Genomic DNA, 18,554 nt, shown 5'->3' on the forward strand with positions numbered 1-18,554 from the left:
CTCCAAATCTACTCTGAGCTCCTCTTTGCAAAAATTATTTTCCAGATTTATAATAAATGCATAAATAAATTATTGTATTATTGTATTATAACTACGATCTAAAAACCCTTGGGGAATGTTCCATTATTTCTTTCGATTGTGCCTCGTGTGTGTATGTGTGTGTGTGTGGGTGTGTGTGTGCGTGCGCACGCGTATGTGCACGTTTATGCGCAAGTGTGTTTGTGTGTGTGTGCATGTGTATGTGCACATTTATGCGCAAGTGTGTGTATGTGCACACGTACATGTGTATCTATGAGTGCTTGCATGCGTGTGTGTGAGTGTATCGGGTTGCACTCTGTAGGGATTCTTTAATGAGATTCTCTGTGTCCTCCATCTCTCTCACCCTAGTGCCTGGAAGCGGCCCAGTGGCTGGGTTCCCGGAAGGGTGTTAAAGGCTATTTATGTCAGCCTGCGTGTGTGTCTGCCTCTGTGTCTGTGTCCATACCGTATGTGTTTGTTATAGGGTGAAGACAGATAGATAAGGCTAGACACTACAGTATATCGAGCGTGCACCATGATTGTGTGTGCTGTACCGAGCCCCCCTATGTGTCTCTGTATGGGGGAGATGTATGGTTGTAATGTTACTTGTACAGTGTGTGTGTGTGTGTGTGTGTGTGTGTGTGTGTGTGTGTGTGTGTGTGTGTGTGTGTGTGTGTGTGTGTGTGTGTGTGTGTCTGTGTGTGTCTGTGTGTCTGTGTGTGTGTGTGTGTGTGTGTGTGTGTGTGTGTGTGTGTGTGTGTGTGTGTGTGTGTGTGTGTGTGTGTGTGTGTGTGTGTGTGTGTGTGTGTGTGTGTGTGTGTGTGTGTGTGTGTGTGTGTGTGTGTGTGTGTGTGTGTTTGCTTGCCTGCAGTCAACATGAGCAAAAGGAGAAGGCCCTGAGGGAGCAGCTGGCACACCTTGCTGCTCTCCTGCCAACCCTACAGGTAGATAATGATGAAAACTATAATAATAACTAGAATGGTGCGCTCAGTAGAGCGCAGATCTCCACCAGACACACAGACAGACAAATACACAAGAACACTGATTGTTCTCCTTATAGTTAGCATGCTGACACTAACAAACACTTTGACAAACACACTGACCGCTCTCCAAATATAGTATGCTAATGCCAGATGGCAATATGGAAGCATACATAGGTAGGATGTTATTAGGAAACATAGAAAAGGTGATAGGAAGCATGTTACAGTAGGAAGCATTGGAGCTAAACTTGTGTGGGAATAGTTAGGATGCATTTGTCTGTGTGTTTATTAGTGTTTAAATTAAATGCATATAGGAATGAAGTGACAGATGAATAGGCACAGGCAGAATCGTTCTTAACGTGACACTTCCATAAGTCCCTACAACAAACGATGCATGAGATATGAAAGGGGCAGGGCTTATTTCAATGGAAAATATTGGATATTAATTCATGCATAAATAGGTACAGCAACAAGACAGACGGACGCAACCGATCTCGTGGAGATAATAATAATGATCATTTACCAATAATTGTCACATACACATCAACAAACCCACGGACAGATGTCTCACTCCACGTGTAAGATGCCAAGACTTCCAGACATCGCTGATGTATTCGAGGTGACAGGATGGTGGAAACTAATGGAGGACAATTTGCCACAATCCTCATCGCCTGTTTTGACATGCAACCTTCTCTGATGCTCTAAGGTTCACCTGTTCACCTGCGCCGCCTTCCTCACCTCTGCCAATACGTTTGAGTTTCTGGACATGGGTTATGTGAGTATGATTTGGTCTGAGGGAGGAGATCTACTGATCACGCTCTCAGCACAAGTATTGACATACTGGTGCTAAAGCGACATTATCTAAATCAGGCACAATTCACAGTTTATTTAGAGGCAACTATCTCGGCACACATACAGATAATGTCTGGACTAAATTGTACTTTGAATGGAGGCACTCAATAATGTCTCAGGAAACGGAACACATAGATAACGGGGGCAAGATTAATGTCACACCTGGGTACTCTTGCTTACACAGCAACTCGTGGAGAGGCTGAAGAGGATTGTAAAGCTCCCTCATCGACTGAGACCGGTGCCGAGTAGCACGGTGAGTATTGCTATTCCTCATTTATCCAAAAACACAATGGAAAGACAAAATTAAAATACAAGCCCTATATAGTTGATACAAACAGAGATGCTAGACAAGCGGTGACATGTGTACAACTGGAATCACAGCGTTTAATACAGTAAAACATCAGAATGCACGTCTGTTGTCACAAACATACTGTGCTATTCCCACAGAGAAAGGAGTGAGGCTAAGTGTGACCTGAGTGTGTCCTATCTATCATTAGATCAACAGAGACTACCAGAGTGAGTTTGCCAGATGTCTAGAGCCATTGCTGGTGCTGGGACATCGCCGCCTGGCCTCTGTCACTGAATCCACTACCGTTGCCCCCCGGTAAGACCACATATTATGGCATGCCAGTGCTGCAAATCAAGTCTATTATTTATGGGCGGTCAGGTGGCATAGTGGAGATTGTGCTCGTCACCAATGCAAGAGGCTGCGGTCTCGACTCCTGGAGAGTCAGCATTGCCTTGGCTTGGGCTGATCGCTATACTAACTTGTTTGGCTGAGTTAGGGGGAGGGAAGCCGTGGGTGGGTCCTGGGCGTTGTGGACAGCGACCCCTACAGTTCGGTCGGGGCGCCTGCACAGCGAGGGTAGGATCTGGAGAGAGGTAGTGCAACCTTCCACACGTTCCACTCTCCCAGTGAGAATCTGCGCTGCCAGGCTGGCTGCCGGCCGGCTGCACATGCGTCGGAGGAAAGCATGTGACAGTCTCCGGCCTCTCGGACCAACAGTAGGGGGGTGCGCAACAACCAGGAAGGGGGTTGGGAATTGGCATAACGACTAACAGTCGGAGAAAAGGAGGGGGAAAAAGATAATAATAAAAAATAAAAAAAATTCGATTATTTATATATATTTTTTTATATATACGTTTATTCTTATCTTATTAGGTAGAAATTATCAGAAAAATAGATACTCTCATTTCTGGTTTCATAGTGTGTCGTTTTCTTTGCTATTAGAATATCATGATGGTATATTTAGGGATTCCTTTAGAGGAATAAACCTCACATTATTGAAAGATCAAAGATGAAAATCCTCAAATGGTTGCAATGCTGATAACCATGGTGGGAGGGGAAGGAGGCGCCATGCATTATGCCAGTTATCTTGTCTACTAGTAAACTCTGGCCTCTGTTTACATAACCCACATTGTTGAATGGGCTGGGATGGTAGCAGTCGTCCTGTTTTAGAAATCATAGCTCTAGTCCCTCTCCGGCCATCAGATGGGGGTGGATGGACAGGTGGATGTGTGTGGTGAAACATAGATCACTTAGGCTTCCTGGAAAGAGATGTTATCGGCAAGGCTTTACCTCGGTCAGCTGCCAATCACGATAGCATGACGTTGCGATATTATGTCACACACACATAACACTGAACTTGTGTTAATGAATTCACAACTAGAGGACAACCAACACAGAGTGGACCAGCAGAGAATGTTTATTTGTCCTTTGAGCACACGGAAGACAACTGGTAATATCATGTCCAGGAGTTACCACTAGTGGTGTTTGTATAATGCATAATGCGTCTTTAACACTCAAAGGATAAATGATGGTAACCAGAGTGGAGATTTGATCTATGTGTTCCAACCTCTCTGCCTCTCCATGTGGACACAGATGACACAGCCTCCCCTGAACTATGTTTCCACATCAATCACTCCCAACTGTTCGCAGATCTAAGCCTCACATTGCCAGCTCAAATCTCCCCTCCAACCAACAAGTCCGACTCCCCGCCAACGCTGGAAGCAAAGTGGGCGGGAATTGGTGGTCGGCAGGCTGGCACTATTTTTATCAGAATTTCACAGAACTGTCCAGGATTCACACTATGTGGTGGTGGTGGTGGTGCTGGTGCTGCTGCTGGTGGCGCTGGTGGTGGTGGTGAGAACACAGGAGTGCCAGGGCCACTTTGTTCCATGCCTCTGATGTCACTACTTTTGCAGGGACAACGTCGTTAATTGACGTCACTGGTGGTGTGGGACGGAGTGTGTGTGGATAGTTAGAGGACAAAATGTGTATGTCAGGGCAGAGAGGGACAAAGACTGCTAAGCATCAAATAGCTGTGCCAGGGTAGGACTAAGGAGGGAGAGTCTACTGTACCAGAGCCCAGGTAAAGATCTTCTTATTTTTATACTCTGCAGGGTGTTAAAGTTTCACCTTTTTAAATTGTTTTCAACATTTTGAATTATATTGATTGTAGTTGAAATTCAGGCGGTTTTGTGGTATGAGGTGAAATCAACCTGTTTCTTTGGTGCTGCTGATAGCAGGGTTAGAGAGACTGCAAGTCTGGTCATTATCATGTCTATCTGCTCCTATCTCTGGCCCATTCCACACTATCCAGTTCACCGGAGGAAAGGGAAATTAGCAGCACCTCTCCAAGCCCTTACTCTATAAAGGTGCACCTGTTCGGCAGACCAGTGGGTTATACAATGTGTCGTTTCTGAAATCGCATAAACCCCTCCACCAGAATACTGACACATCTCCCACCACTCCTGGCCACAGCATGTATGCCAATACAGGATGCAAAGTGGCCATGGTCTGGTGGCTGGCAAGCTGTTGCTATTTTTAATCAGAATCTTACAACTCTCCATGATCCATGATGTGACCTCACAGGAGAGACGGCTCTGTTCTCCACTACCGATGGTAGTCTTTTTGCTCGAGTCCACTGTTGTACATTAGACTATAGAATAGAATAGAATAGAATAGATCTTTATTGTCATTGTTACAGTTGTTACAACGAAATTTAAAATGCAGCCCTAGGTGCTAGTAAAAATATAAAAAGACAGTCCTAAACACAGTATTAAATATAAAAACAGGAGTAAGGCATAAATAACATTAACATAAACAGGGGGGTGTAAAAGATAATTGCACTATCCCTTAATGTTGTGTGTGCGTGTGCGTGGGGGGGGGGGGGGTGCAAGGGAGACTGTTGTTTAAGTTTAGTGCACATATGGCCCTAGGATAAAAACTAAACTTCAGTCTGTTAGTCCGGGTGGGCATGGCGCTGAAACGCCTGCCCGAGCGCAGCCGTACAAGGTGTTTGTTGCCCGGGTGGTGTGGGTCTTTCAGTATTTTTACTGCTTTTTTAAGGCAGCGGGAGTTGTATAGTCCTTCCAGTGAGGGGAGAGGGCAGCCGATAATTTTCTGGGCCGAGTTGACGACCCTCTGGACCGCCTTCCTCTCTGCGGCTGTGCAGCTGAGGAACCACACGTTGATGCAGTAGGTGAGGACGCTTTCCACGGAGCAGCAGTAAAAAGACACAAGCAGGTCTTGTCTGAGGTGGTACTTTCTCAGTATTCTCAGGAAGTAGAGTCTCTGCTGTGCCTTTTTCACAATCGCCGTGGTGTTGATTCTCCAGGTCAGGTCATCCTCCAGGTGGACACCCAGGAACATGATGACCGAGACTCTCTCCACACATCCCCCGTCGATGTACAGGGGCTGTATGTCGGTCTTCTTCCTCCTGTAGTCCATGATCATCTCCTGGGTCTTTAGCTATGTCCCTTTACTCGTGGTACCTTAGTGGGACAGGACTGATAGAAACAGAAATAATCAGCACAAGAAAAGATGTGTGTATCTCTATGTGTTTATATTATCTAGGTGTATGTGTGTGTTCTCTATTCTAGTTGTATGTGTGTATTCTCTATGTGTGTCTGTTATCGAGTTGCATGTGTTTATTCTCTGTGTGTATGTTATCTAGGTATATGTGTGTGTTGTCTATTCTAGTTGTATGTGTGTATTCTCTATGTGTGTCTATCATTTAGTTGCATGTGTGTATTCTCTATGTGTGTATATTATCTAGGTGTATGTGTGTGTTCTCTATTCTAGTTGTATGTGTGTATTCTCTATGTGTGTCTATCATTTAGTTGTATGTGTGTATTCTCTGTGTGTCTATTATTTAGTTGCATGTGTGTGTTCTCTATTCTAGTTGTATGTGTGTATTCTCTATGTGTGTCTATCATTTAGTTGTATGTGTGTATTCTCTGTGTGTCTATTATTTAGTTGCATGTGTGTATTCTCTATGTGTGTATATTATCTAGGTGTATGTGTGTTCTCTAGGTGTGTCTGTTATCTAGTTGCATGTGTGTATATTCTCTATGTGTGTATATTATCTAGGTGTATGTGTGTTCTCTATTCTAGTTGTATGTGTGTATCCTCCATGCATGCCTATTATCTAGTTGTATATGTGTATCTGTAGGTGTGTCTGTTCTCAAGTTGTATTATGTTATCCTCTTACTCCTGAGGGGGGCAAAGTGCAAAATTAAATATAGCATTAATTCATGTGGCTTTCAAAGTGTGACCTGAATAGTCTGTTAGCTTCAATTGTGGCAGAAGAAAAGAAATAGCCCCACTTTCCCCACCGTGTGTCTGGTGTCTGCTCTTCAAACATGGCGCAAAGAACCGTCAGTCAATACCTCAGGAATACAGCTATTTTCAGAACTGGAGCACCTCAGACAAATGCTCTGGGTGGCTATTGTAAACAAGAACATCTGCACCGCCACCTAGTTATGCCGTTGGCGTCCAACCACTCAACCGGTCAAGTCACTCTCGCTAGCTAGGGACATTATAGCTTAGAGGAGACTTTGTAAATAGAGCATATATACGGTCCTCAAAAGAACAGTTTGATTTAAAGCTGCACTGTGAATCTTGAACTGTGAATAGGGGAAGAAGAACATTTTTTATCCCTAGAGCTTTTTGAAACTAGAAGTGATCTGTTTGGCTTTACCAAACAAAGAAGCATCTTCTAAGTTCACTTATTAATTCTGTTGAGTTTCAATATTCATCCCTCTACTTCGTGAAAGTAGAGGAAACTAGAAAGGTGTGCTCAGTAGAGTGCAACTCTCCACCAGACATGCTTGTTCGGACTGTGGTGGGAAGTTTGTTCCACCATCATGGAGTGAGGACAGAGAATAGCCTGCTTTGCCTTGATGACCCCCCAGGAGCCCGAATAGGAGTGGGTCTCAGGTGGCCAGAAGATGCAGAGTGTAGGTGTCTTGAGGGTGTGTAGTTAGAGACCATTGACCAGAGGTAGAAGGGAGCCGTTCCCCTCGCTGCACGGTCGATTTGTGCAGCAATGGGCAGCCAGAGCAGCTCTCTGAGAAGGGACCTGGGCTGACTATGGTAGATTGGAGATCAGGCGTTCTGTATGAGTTAACGCGTCTTGGTGGTGCAAGCTAATAAACCAGCTACCAGTGCATTGCAATAGTCGAGGCGAGACATGACATGATTGCAGGAGGAGTTGTGCGGCTTCTTTTGTCAGGAAGGGGCGGATCCTTCTCACATTGCTCAGGAAGAATCTGCAGGTTATGGTTGTTGAGGCGATATGAGAAGTTAATCAAGGACTACAGGTTCTTGACGGTTGGGGACGGGGCCATGGCCATGTCCTCCACTGTGATTGAAAGGTCAGTGGTGAAAGAATAGCACTGTTTTTTTCAATGTGTACATAATGTCATAATACATTATAATTACAAATACACATAATAATCTTTTTTTGTATCCACTTTTTCTCCCATTTTCTATATTTTCTCCCATCCCAATTTCGTATCATCCAATTCAACCCTCCCCTGTCACGAACGCTGTTTCTTGCCTCCCACAAGCCGGCTGCAATGTGGACTAAGTCATACATAGCACAAGTCCCCTCCGGTACTTGAGGTAACAGCAGTCGCATCTTTTCACCTGCGCAGCTCGATCTCAGTGGCGAGGAGTAACGCGTGGGAGGCTCACGCTGCCCCCGACACTTCCTGATTCTACTGCGCAGGCGCAGCAACCGACCTGTAGGAGTCGCTGTCCACAACGCCCGATCCCCACCCATCAGTTTCCCACCCCTTAATATGGCCAATGTGTATTAGTATGAACGACCAGCTAAACTGAAAGCAATGTGGAGCGCTGGGCTCGAACAGGCGAGCCCAGCGTCTCCGCATTCGTGGCGAGCGCCTTGCCCACTATGCCACGTAGCCGCCCAAATACACATAATAATCTGTAGATGACAGCATCTACTCAGACGGATCTATAGATCTTAAAAGTAGCCGGCAGCCAGTGTTTGCACGGTAGACAGTGGGAGAGCAGCAAGCAGGGTGTTTAGAGATAGGGCCAATTTCATCAGCCACAGACACCAGTGAGAAGCGCTGTGGCAGCCTGGTCATCGCTTATAGGTGATGGGGGCAGGGTAGAGAGAGAGAGAGAGAGACAGAGATTTGGGTCGTATGTGACAGGAGACGTAGATGCATTGCACGGTTGCTATGGGCGGTCAGCCGTTGCTAAGGACTATAGTTTATAGCTGGGAGTTCTGGTTTGACTCAGACTAAGAAACAAAGCGTAGACACGTAGACCGAGAGACCTCAGGAGCTAGAGGGTGGGGGAAGGAAAGCTGACACGTAGCCCCCACCCTCCGGATTGCCACAAGCTAGCTTCGGCTAACAGGGAAGGCTTTTGGATAACACTAGGCTGCGACAACCACCGGGCTGATAGAGAGAGAGATCATTAGAATAATGAATTAAGACTTTTTCAAAGACTTTTCAGAACGGTTTCCATCTTGTACAGAGTATGTTTATGGAAATAAACATCAACATCCAGGAGAGGTATCCTGTTTCCAGTGTGTCGTTAATTCTTTTGAGACGAATGTATCAACGGGGGAAGATATCGGGTATCAGTCAGTACGATGAGAAAGAGATAAACACAACGCAGAAACTTCACAGAGCCACAGGTGACGAGGTGATTACTGGCTGATAACACGATAATCCTACAGCGGGGAGGATTCAGCCGGCAAGTGAAGTAGAAAAGTTTTGAACAGGTTCAGTTTGAGAGGTGGTTGGTCATCATCCAGGCAGAAATGTTGGGACAGGCAGGCCGGGATCCGTTCAGAGACTTGGGTATCCGAGGGAGGAAAGAAGAGGAAGGGTTGAGTGTCATCGGCATAGCAGTGATATGAGAAGGTATGAGACGTGATAATGTTACCCAGAGATTTTGTGTGGAGAGAGAAGTGGAGGGGTCCAAGGACCAAGCCCTGGGGGACACCCATCTGTAGGGAGCAGGCAGGGTGCCTCTCCGTGATACTTGGTAGGAGTGGTCGTCGAGATAGGATGACAGCCATGCCAGCGTAGAAACTACAACTCCCATTCCTGCAAGGGATGTGAGGAGGATATGATGGTTGACTGACTAATTTGGATCTAGGAGGTTGTTCTGTACTAGATAATCAGTGAGTTGGTTGGATGCAGAACATTCAAGTGATTTAGAGATGAAAGAGAAAAGAGAGGAGATAGTTATCAGTTATGACGGTCGGGTTCAGCGGTGTGACTCTGGCTTGTTTTAGAGAGTGGGAACCACCCTAGAGTTGAGAGAGGAGTTAATGATTGCAGTCAGGAATGGGAGTAGGAGTAGGGAGGGTATGAGGTCCAGATGGCATGTAGTGGGATGGTTCGACATCACCAGTGTCAGAACTTTGGCATCTGTAATGGGAGTGAAAGATGAGGCTCCTTTCAGCACTTGGAGTGGGTGGGGGTTGAGAGAAGCAGCTATGGATGTACTCTACATTTTCCTCTCCATCACCGGTGAGTCCTTTTGCACTTCCTCTCTGCCACTCTCTGTCTTTCTTGTCTAACTGCATCCATCAGCCATTGATTGATTGAAAACTTTATTAACAGATTGCAGAATGGGTACAATACAGTACAGCTCAATACACACAATTGTTAAGGGGATGCAGACCAGAGAAAGACTTTCGTCTTGTTTAGGCTACATCAGAGTCAATTCATCGTAACATTTATGACATACACGACATACAGATAAACAGTACTGTTACATCCAGACATTTATGACATACAAGATATACAAATATACAGTACTGTTTAAGAGACAGAGTGACAGGGGGAAGAAACTGTACATTGGAGGGGGTTGGGCGGGGGGGGGGGGGGGTGGATGTTTACAGGGGCCAGTTTCGAATACCCTTGAATGAGTGCTCCTGTTAGAGTCTTCAGGGTATTCGTGTTTACCAGAGAGGAGATCCGGTACAAGAATCTTGTTCGTTGGTTGATTTTTTTTATTACATTGGTTGCCATTTTGTGGGAAGGAGCTTTAAACCATGTTCACCTTGTCTGGAAAGTGTTCGAGGTGACCTGGAGGAATGGACTACAGACATAAACCACATGATATTCAAGAGAGGATAAGGTAAAACACTACAGGAAAATCAGGTAGTGATATGCCTGTAGTCCATGAGGGAGAGGTCAGAAGGCCAGTGCCTCCACCACGTTTGGAGGGTCTGGGTGTGTGAGAGAAGGTGTATGCTGTAGATAAGACTCTGAGCAGCGAACCTTTGTAGTATCACCATCTTGTGTTCAAAAGGTGTAATAAAGTTACAAAATATGTATTTTAATGGACAATGGTAGAAATGAATATTACATGATCATTAATAATACAATACTTGGCGTTGACTTTTTTTTTTAAATATATATTCCAGGAGTTACATCCCTGGCCAGACAGGCAGGTGGAGATAATGACATACTCTGTGTATTGTACACTAAGAGGTAGTAGCTGTCAGATGTCAGAGCTAGGGATGTTATGAGACTAGATCAGAGGCCCTGATATTTCTCTTTCTCTCCTCATAGGCTCCAGTCTCCCCTCTCCATGCTGTGCCACTCCCCACCCTTCAGTGACATGCTCCCAGGCTCTGCTATGGGACAGAGGGCCACCTCACATCGCTACATCTGCACTAAAGTCCTTCTGGCTAATGGGGGAGAAACGCCTTTCACTGAACACTGCCGCAACTATGAGAACACCTACAGGGTGAGTGGTGCGTGCGTGCGCAGGCCAGCATGTGTTTACATTTGCTTGTGTGTGTGTGTGTGTGTGTGTGTGTGTTCGTGCGTGCGTGCGCAGGCCAGCATGTGTTTAAATTTGTGTGTGTGTGTGTGTGTGTGCGTGCATGCGTGCGTGCGCAGGCCAGCATGTGTTTACATTTGTGTGTGTGTGTGTGTGTGTGTGTGTGTGTGTGTGTGTGTGTGTGTGTGTGTGTGTGTGTGTGTGTGTGTGTGTGTGTGTGTGTGTGTGTGTGTGTGTGTGTGTGTGTGTGTGTGTGTGTGTGTGTGTGTGTGTGTGTGTGTGTGTGTGCGTGCGTGTGTCCAGACTCTCCACACTGAGATCCAGAGTCTGAAGGACCAGGTTCAGGAGCTGCACAGAGACCTGACTAAGCATCACTCTGTCATCAACACAGACAGCATGGAGGAGGTCCTGGATAGATCTCTGCACATAGACCGACAGATCACCACCCACTACACCACTGTGGAGACTATGAGGACCATGTTTGAAGAGGTAACGTTATGTAGGCCTTCGCATCTCGCAAAAAGGGGAACAGTCACACCACAATTATGGGACAATTATATACTACATTAAGGTTGCATTAATAAACTTGATATTCACCTATTACATATCATTTTTGTCTCATGAGGTTTGGGCTGAGACGTTTCAGAGAGTCACTAATGAGCAGGAGATCTACGAAGGTGAGCCTTTTAAAGGGGAACTACGTCCAATTTAAGGATTCATACATGTTATTCCTGTGGTCTAAGACGGGACAAAAATATAAAAGTTAGTGAACACAAACAACTCTCTCCCTCAATCCGAAAACTAGTGCTAAAAGTCATATTTGTGATGTCATCAGGTTTAAAGTGTGGAGCTGGGAATTAGGAAGGATGCTAGACGCTGAGAGCACCAGAGGAATGTTCTGAGTATACAGGCGTTTCTTCAGTTTCAGGACTGAGAACACTGCCTTTAGAAGCTGTAATATAAGCTCATCTGTGTATAAAGTCTCAGACAAACATTCTGTGGGTCAACAGAGGCATATATATGTATACTGTATATACCATATATATATATATATATATATATATATATATATATATATATATATATATATATATATATATATATATATATATATATATATATATATATATATATATATTTATTCTTACCGTATATATATCTGTCCACATCTGTCTGCATACCTGCACATAATTTATATCTGTACATATCCCTTACCTACTCTTACTAGTTATGCTGCTGGCCAGTACGATTACTACCATACTGTCTGTATACCTGTATCACTGTACATATTAATATTACAACTCTGTACATACGTCTGATTAGCACTATACCCAGTAGTACTAAATATTAGTGATGTCCGATATTATCGGCCTACTGATATTATCAGCCGATATTGGCATAAAAATGTGATATCGGAAAATATCAGTATCGGTTTAAAAAAAAGTTTCTTTTTACATTTATTTAACCTTTATTTACCCAGGCAAGCAAGGAAGAACAAATTATTATTTAATTTATTGTCAAAGTATGCATAATGTTGTGTTAATTACACAACAAGAGATATGTAATGTTAATTAGGCTACCTGAAATTATTCCGTTTTTTGGCAGGGGAAACCCTGCATATATCGGTATCGGTTGATATCGGTTGATATCGGTATCGGAAATTAAGAGTTGGACAATATCGGTATATCGGTATCGGTAAAAAAGCCAATATCGAACATCCCTACTAAATATATTTTATACCCAGTATAATCACCTGTACATTGTATATTACTATTGCACTTTACTGTTACATTTGTATTTTGTACATTTGCCATTTACTTTCGTTGTACTGTACTTGTGCTGTATAATGACAATAAATCTGAATATAATGTAATATAATCCACTGCCATAACACATTGGAATTTTTTATTTGGGTGGTTCCCCCTTTCAAAATGACCAACTGTATTTGTGTGCATTGTTTTGAATTCAATGCCAATTTGTGTATCCTTTTCATGGTTCCTAATTTGATGTTGTGACGTTTTGTCTCATTCCTCTCCTTCCAGCCCAGCTTCATGATCTGCAACAGTTAAAACAGGAGAACTCCTACTTAAGCACCATCGCCAGACAGATTGGCCCATACATCCTTTCCATTGCCAAAGTCAAGGAGCGCCTGGAGCCCAGGTAGCGTGTTCTGAAGTGGAGGCCTGTATTGTCTGCAATAATAACGTTGATATAGAAGCACCACTTCAAAACGTAAAAACAATGACAATGAAAGAGAGCAAATAATACCGCAATTTACGTGTTCATAATTCAGACACCAATTGTTTTGAACGTTTTTGTGTTTTGAAATGTATGGGAGTGAATGAGTTGCATTCCAAAGCAAGAAAACATATATATATATATATATATATATATATATATATATATATATATATATATATATATATATATATATATATATATATATATATATATATATATATATATATATATATATATATATATATATATACATACATACATATACATAGTTAATGTATTAAAATTGGACAAAGAAATCTGCTAAATCTCAAAACACATGATATAAAATACTACACAAACAATTTCTACAGTTTTCAGGAGCCTATGGAGTATTGTGATGACCGCACTGAAACTATGCTGAAGATCTATGAAGACAGCAACGTGGCCAAGCAGAATCAAGACAGGTATCCACACACACTGTACATCAGAAGACTTACGGTACCTCTATAACCTACTTATAATATCATCATAGCATAATCTGACATCAATTGATTCAGATACGCATTATGCATGTTAATTTCTATACATTTTAGACTGTGTTGCAGAGGCCTCTCAAACATCTTACATGAATTAGCATTTTACACAGAAGTGATAGAGGTAGTAGTAGTAGAGGTAGTAGTGGTATTAGTGGTAGTAGTGGTGGTGGTAGTAGTAGCAGTAATTGTAGTTATAGTAGTAGTATTAGTAGTGGTGGTAGTAGTAGTAGTGGTAGTAGTAATAGTGGTAGTAGTACGTAGTAGTAGTAGTGCTAGTAGTATGTAGTAGTAGTAGTAGTAGTAGTAGTAGTAGTAGTAGTGCTAGTTGTAGTAGTGGTAGTGTTGGTAGTGGTAGTGGTAATAGTGGTAGTGTTAGTAGTGTCGGTAGTAGTAGTGGTAGTAGTAGTAGTAATAGTAGTAGTAGTAAGTAGTAGTAGTGGTAGTGGTCGTAGTAGTAATAGTAGTAGTAGTAAGTAGTAGTAGTGGTAGTGGTAGCGCTAGTGGTAGTAGTAGTAGTAGCAGTAATAGTAACAATAACAGAACACAACACAACACAAGTTTCAAGTTTCTTTAATGGTTGTCATACAGAAGTACAGAATACTTTTATACAAAATGCTTCTTTCTGTTACGCTCCAGAGACTGTGCTAGACAAAAAAGATAAGTATGAAATAAAATAAGTATAGCATGTAAAAATAGAATGTAAAAAATAGAAGTCACGTACGTAGACACAAGTGTTCAGTATGTACATATGTACAATGTTTAATGCAGAATAGAAGTAACTGAGTTACCATACAATATACTATGCAATATACTAATATACAATATACTATATAGTGCAAAGCAGAAATGGGATGAGGTACAATTTAGGTACAATTTACAGTAAGGTGTACTGAGGTATGGGTTGTAGTGCAAATTCTTTGCCAATAAATATAAAGTGTGTCTAGGTGTTCTAACGTGTGGAGAGTGGGTGCTGCAGTGTGTTGTTTGTTTAAAGTGAGTGTGTGCTTGTGGATGTGTGTGCTGTGAGTGCATTTGATGGTTGTTGCATAGTGTTATTGTTTGTTGAGCAACCTGATGGCCTGGGGATAGAAGCTTCTTCTGAGTCTTTCTGTGCTTGCCATGAGACTCCGGTATCGCTTGCCTGACCGCAGCAGTTCAAAGAGGCAGTTGTTTGGGTGGCTGGAGTCCTTGATAATTCTCTTGTTGTAAATGTTCTGGAGAGTGGGAAGCCCCCCTCCAATTGTGCACTTGGCTGAACGGGCCACTCTCTGTAGTCTGCTACGGTCTTGTGCGGTGCTATTCCCAAACCAGGAGGTGATATTGCCAGTCAGGATGCTCTCTATTGTACATGAGTAGAAGTTCTTAAGGATCTTCTGACTGACTTGGAACTTCCTTAGGCGCCTGAGGAAGTAGAGGCATTGCCGTGCCTTCTTCACAACACTGTCAATGTGTGTGGTCCATGTCAAGTCCTCAGATATGTGGACTCCGAGGTACTTAAAACTGTTCACTCTCAAATCATGTTAAACCCAGATTCGGCTCAAACAAGGGACTAAACAATTATGTTTCGCAATTATGCCACATCAATGTGGAACGCCCTACCCAAAGCTGTAAAGGAATGTGAATCCCTACCCACATTCAAAACCGCTCTTAAAGAGCACCTACGGGAGGCTGCAATTCGAAACTGGCCACCGTAAATGTCCAAACCTCCCACCCCCTCCTAATAGACAGTCTCCTCCCCACTGCATGTATATATTCTCTCCCCTCCGTATGTATATTTCTCTCCCACCCACCAACCCACCCCCTCCAAATGTACAGTCTCCTCCCCACCGTATGTATATTTCTCTCCCACCCACCCACCCCCTCCTAATGTACAGTCCCTCCCCATCACATGTATATACTCTGTCAGGATCTATGGGTAACAGTACTGTATATTTGAATACCGTTTATGTCACAAATGTATCAGTACTAAATACCTGTATGTCCCTATGCCATAAATGTCATGTATGTTGTGCATGTCATAAATGTCAATATGAATTGAAAATGGGGGACCCTGATGTAAACAAGACAAACGTCTTTCTCTGGTCTGCATCCCCTTAACGATTGTGTGTATTGAGCCGTACTGTATTGTACCCATTCTGCAATCTGTTAAATAAAGTTCTCATTCATTCATTCATTCACATGGGTTGGTCCCCTGTTACGATTCGGCATGAAGAAGGACCCAATATGCGGTTAGACAGTATAAAGGAGACGGTGGTTGCTCTTCTCAACGGTGTTCTTTAATATAGAACTCAAGGCAGGAGCAAGGCAGGGATATAAACAATACAAAACAAAAGGCAAAGTGGCGCTGGCGCTAACTACAAACACGGACTGTGATACGAAAACAAATATGACAAAAACAGTATACAATATCACTTACTTAGTGATACTAAGTGATACTTAGTACAACAGCAGGGCAGGGCAGACGACAGCAAGGTACAAACGAACGGGTAACACGGAGGTATGACGCCACACAGGAAGTGGGAACAGGACAACCTAATATACTCAACTTAATTAACAATGATTACAAACGATCAACAGCTGGGGAAAGACACACTAGAACTGATACAATACAAAATACAATACAACCATCAAAGAACACACACACAGGCTAAATACCAAAACACAGAATAAGAATACTAACACAGAACAAACCTAAACAGACAACACTTGTAATAAGGACACTAATTGCCACATTAGGACGTTATTGATTTGAACCAACATGTTCAGGGCTGAGTGCATTGTCTGCAGGTGACCGCTGGATGGTGGTATGACACAGCTGTCAACTCTCTGCCTGGGACATTCTCTCTCCCAGGCATGAGTTGATCTTGGAGCGTTACAGTCCCCTGCTGTTGTTTTTCTGTCTTCTTTGAAAGCCAGACCATATATTCAGTTTTCTTGTCTTCAATACTACACTTAATGTTGGGGAGAGAGCTTGGATTGTTAGATTACATACCCATGGACACTGTCAGGGTCTAGTCATTTCTTTTCCCAAAAGCAATTGCGAGCTCAGAGAAAAAGGCAGAATCACAGGTTGTTCTGAGTTTATTATTCTTGTACCGGATCTCCTCTCTGGTAAACAAGAATACACTGAATACTCTGGCAGGAGCACTCATTCAAGGGTACTACGACTATGCTTGCACCTCATGGTACCAAAGCACCTCAAAAGCACTAAAAACAAGATTACAAACATCGCAAAAAAAACTGGTCAGACTACTGCTTGACCTTACTCCTAAAACCCACCTCACCCATGCCCACTTTGACTACCTAGGATGGCTTAGAGTAGACGACAGAGTACAGAAACTTGCAATGGGCCTGGTCTACAAGATACACTACACCACTCATGTACATGTCGAAATACTTCCCAAAGGTCAGTGAATACCACGCCCACAACACCAGAGGGAGTTCCACAAATAATGTGCAACCCAGATTCGGCTCAAACAAGGGACTAAACACGTTTCGCAATTATGCTACAACAATGTGGAACGCCCTACCCACAGCCGTAAAAAAAATGTAATCCCTACCCACATTCAAAACCTCTCTCAAAGAGCACCTACGGGAGGCTGCAATTCGAATGTCCAACCCCCCCCCTCCCCCCAATGGACAGTCTCCTCCCCACCGTATGTATAGATTTTCTCCCACCCCCTCCTAATGTACAGTCTCCTCCCCATCATATGTCTTTAACCTTTTTATACATGCCTTGCGTGTTTTATCCCTTTTTTTATGCTTTTATGTCTTGTTTTTTAATTGCCTATGTTTTTAAAGTCTGTTTTACTCTGTAGCACTCTGAGATTTGGTTTCCAAATATAGTGTGCACTATACATCGAAATTATTATTATTGTAACTGAGGGGTACAATTCCCTGACTGTATTGATAAGTATGGTATCATTAAACCACTACCGCTTTATGTACTTTAATTACTGGCCATACAGTACACGATATATGAATATGATGAACACTTCCCACAATGAAATCGGTTCCACACAAAGGTATAATCAAGTATTTAATGGAGCAAAAGGTACATAATATACTTTATATTATACTTTGAATGCACTTGTAAGGCAAAGGAATGTGCGTAGGCAAATCAACAATGAATGTCCATTCTCTGGTTACGCAGGAGGTAATTATACAACCTGAATCTTAGGGAATTATATCTATGGTACACTAGTAATATAGCGGGAGATACTGGAAGGGTCCCCCTGGTTGTAAGCCAGCAGGGGTAGAAGATCTGTCGGTAGTAGAGAGTCTGGTCAACGATGACTAAGGAGACTCCAGGTACAGGAGCCGGTGCAATAGCCTCTTGATCCACAGACGAATACAGCTGTTCTCCGTAGACTGTAGCTCCACAGTGAAGAAAGTTAGTCGGCCTCAGGCTCTCTGAGGCGCCGACTCGACTTGACTCCTCGTGGGGTAAATCCAACACGTGCAGGCGTCTGCGATTATCCGCTCCATAAATCACAGGACCAAAGCAAATATATTCCAGCCGCAAAGGGCTATGTAGTCGTCGGGTAGATTAATCCAGTGTACATGTCCATACGGTTCTCGTCTAGGTCTCCTCGGGTGAAAGCGCCATGTGGTCAGCCCAGCCTGGATAAGAACTCTAGCTAATACGAGGAAGCGTTGGAGATGCTGGTCACTGTAGAACTTTAGCCGCACGATACACTATACACAAATAGACTATTATTGACTTAATAGAAATATGTCGCACCCGACGGTATAGCGCCAAACTCTGACAATTCAGTTATTAATTCGCACGCGGTCTCAATGCTCTATTCTGGGGCCAAACAGGCCATACTTCACCGCACGTTGTATCGTGGGTGAGGCTTCAACTTATTGGGTAAC

The 18,554-nt window shown here is 43.3% G+C and overlaps 1 protein-coding gene across 1 annotated transcript in view; it reads left to right on the forward strand.

The window, feature by feature from the left end:
* rnf207a (ring finger protein 207a) overlaps positions 1-18,554 on the forward strand; it is a gene marked incomplete at its 5' end in the record, with an annotated part of 42,431 nt that overhangs the window by 22,460 nt on the left and 1,417 nt on the right. The window contains 9 exons of the mRNA XM_084315716.1: positions 890-962; positions 1,705-1,773; positions 2,035-2,103; positions 2,348-2,454; positions 10,707-10,884; positions 11,224-11,409; positions 11,546-11,597; positions 12,963-13,080; positions 13,512-13,604. Coding sequence (XP_084171842.1) covers positions 890-962; positions 1,705-1,773; positions 2,035-2,103; positions 2,348-2,454; positions 10,707-10,884; positions 11,224-11,409; positions 11,546-11,597; positions 12,963-13,080; positions 13,512-13,604 — 945 coding nt within the window. The remainder of the gene's footprint in view (positions 1-889; positions 963-1,704; positions 1,774-2,034; positions 2,104-2,347; positions 2,455-10,706; positions 10,885-11,223; positions 11,410-11,545; positions 11,598-12,962; positions 13,081-13,511; positions 13,605-18,554) is intronic.

This window comes from Notolepis coatsorum, assembly GCF_963971535.1.
Source record: "Notolepis coatsorum genome assembly, chromosome: 6".
NCBI classification, from domain to species: Eukaryota; Metazoa; Chordata; class Actinopteri; order Aulopiformes; family Paralepididae; genus Notolepis; species Notolepis coatsorum.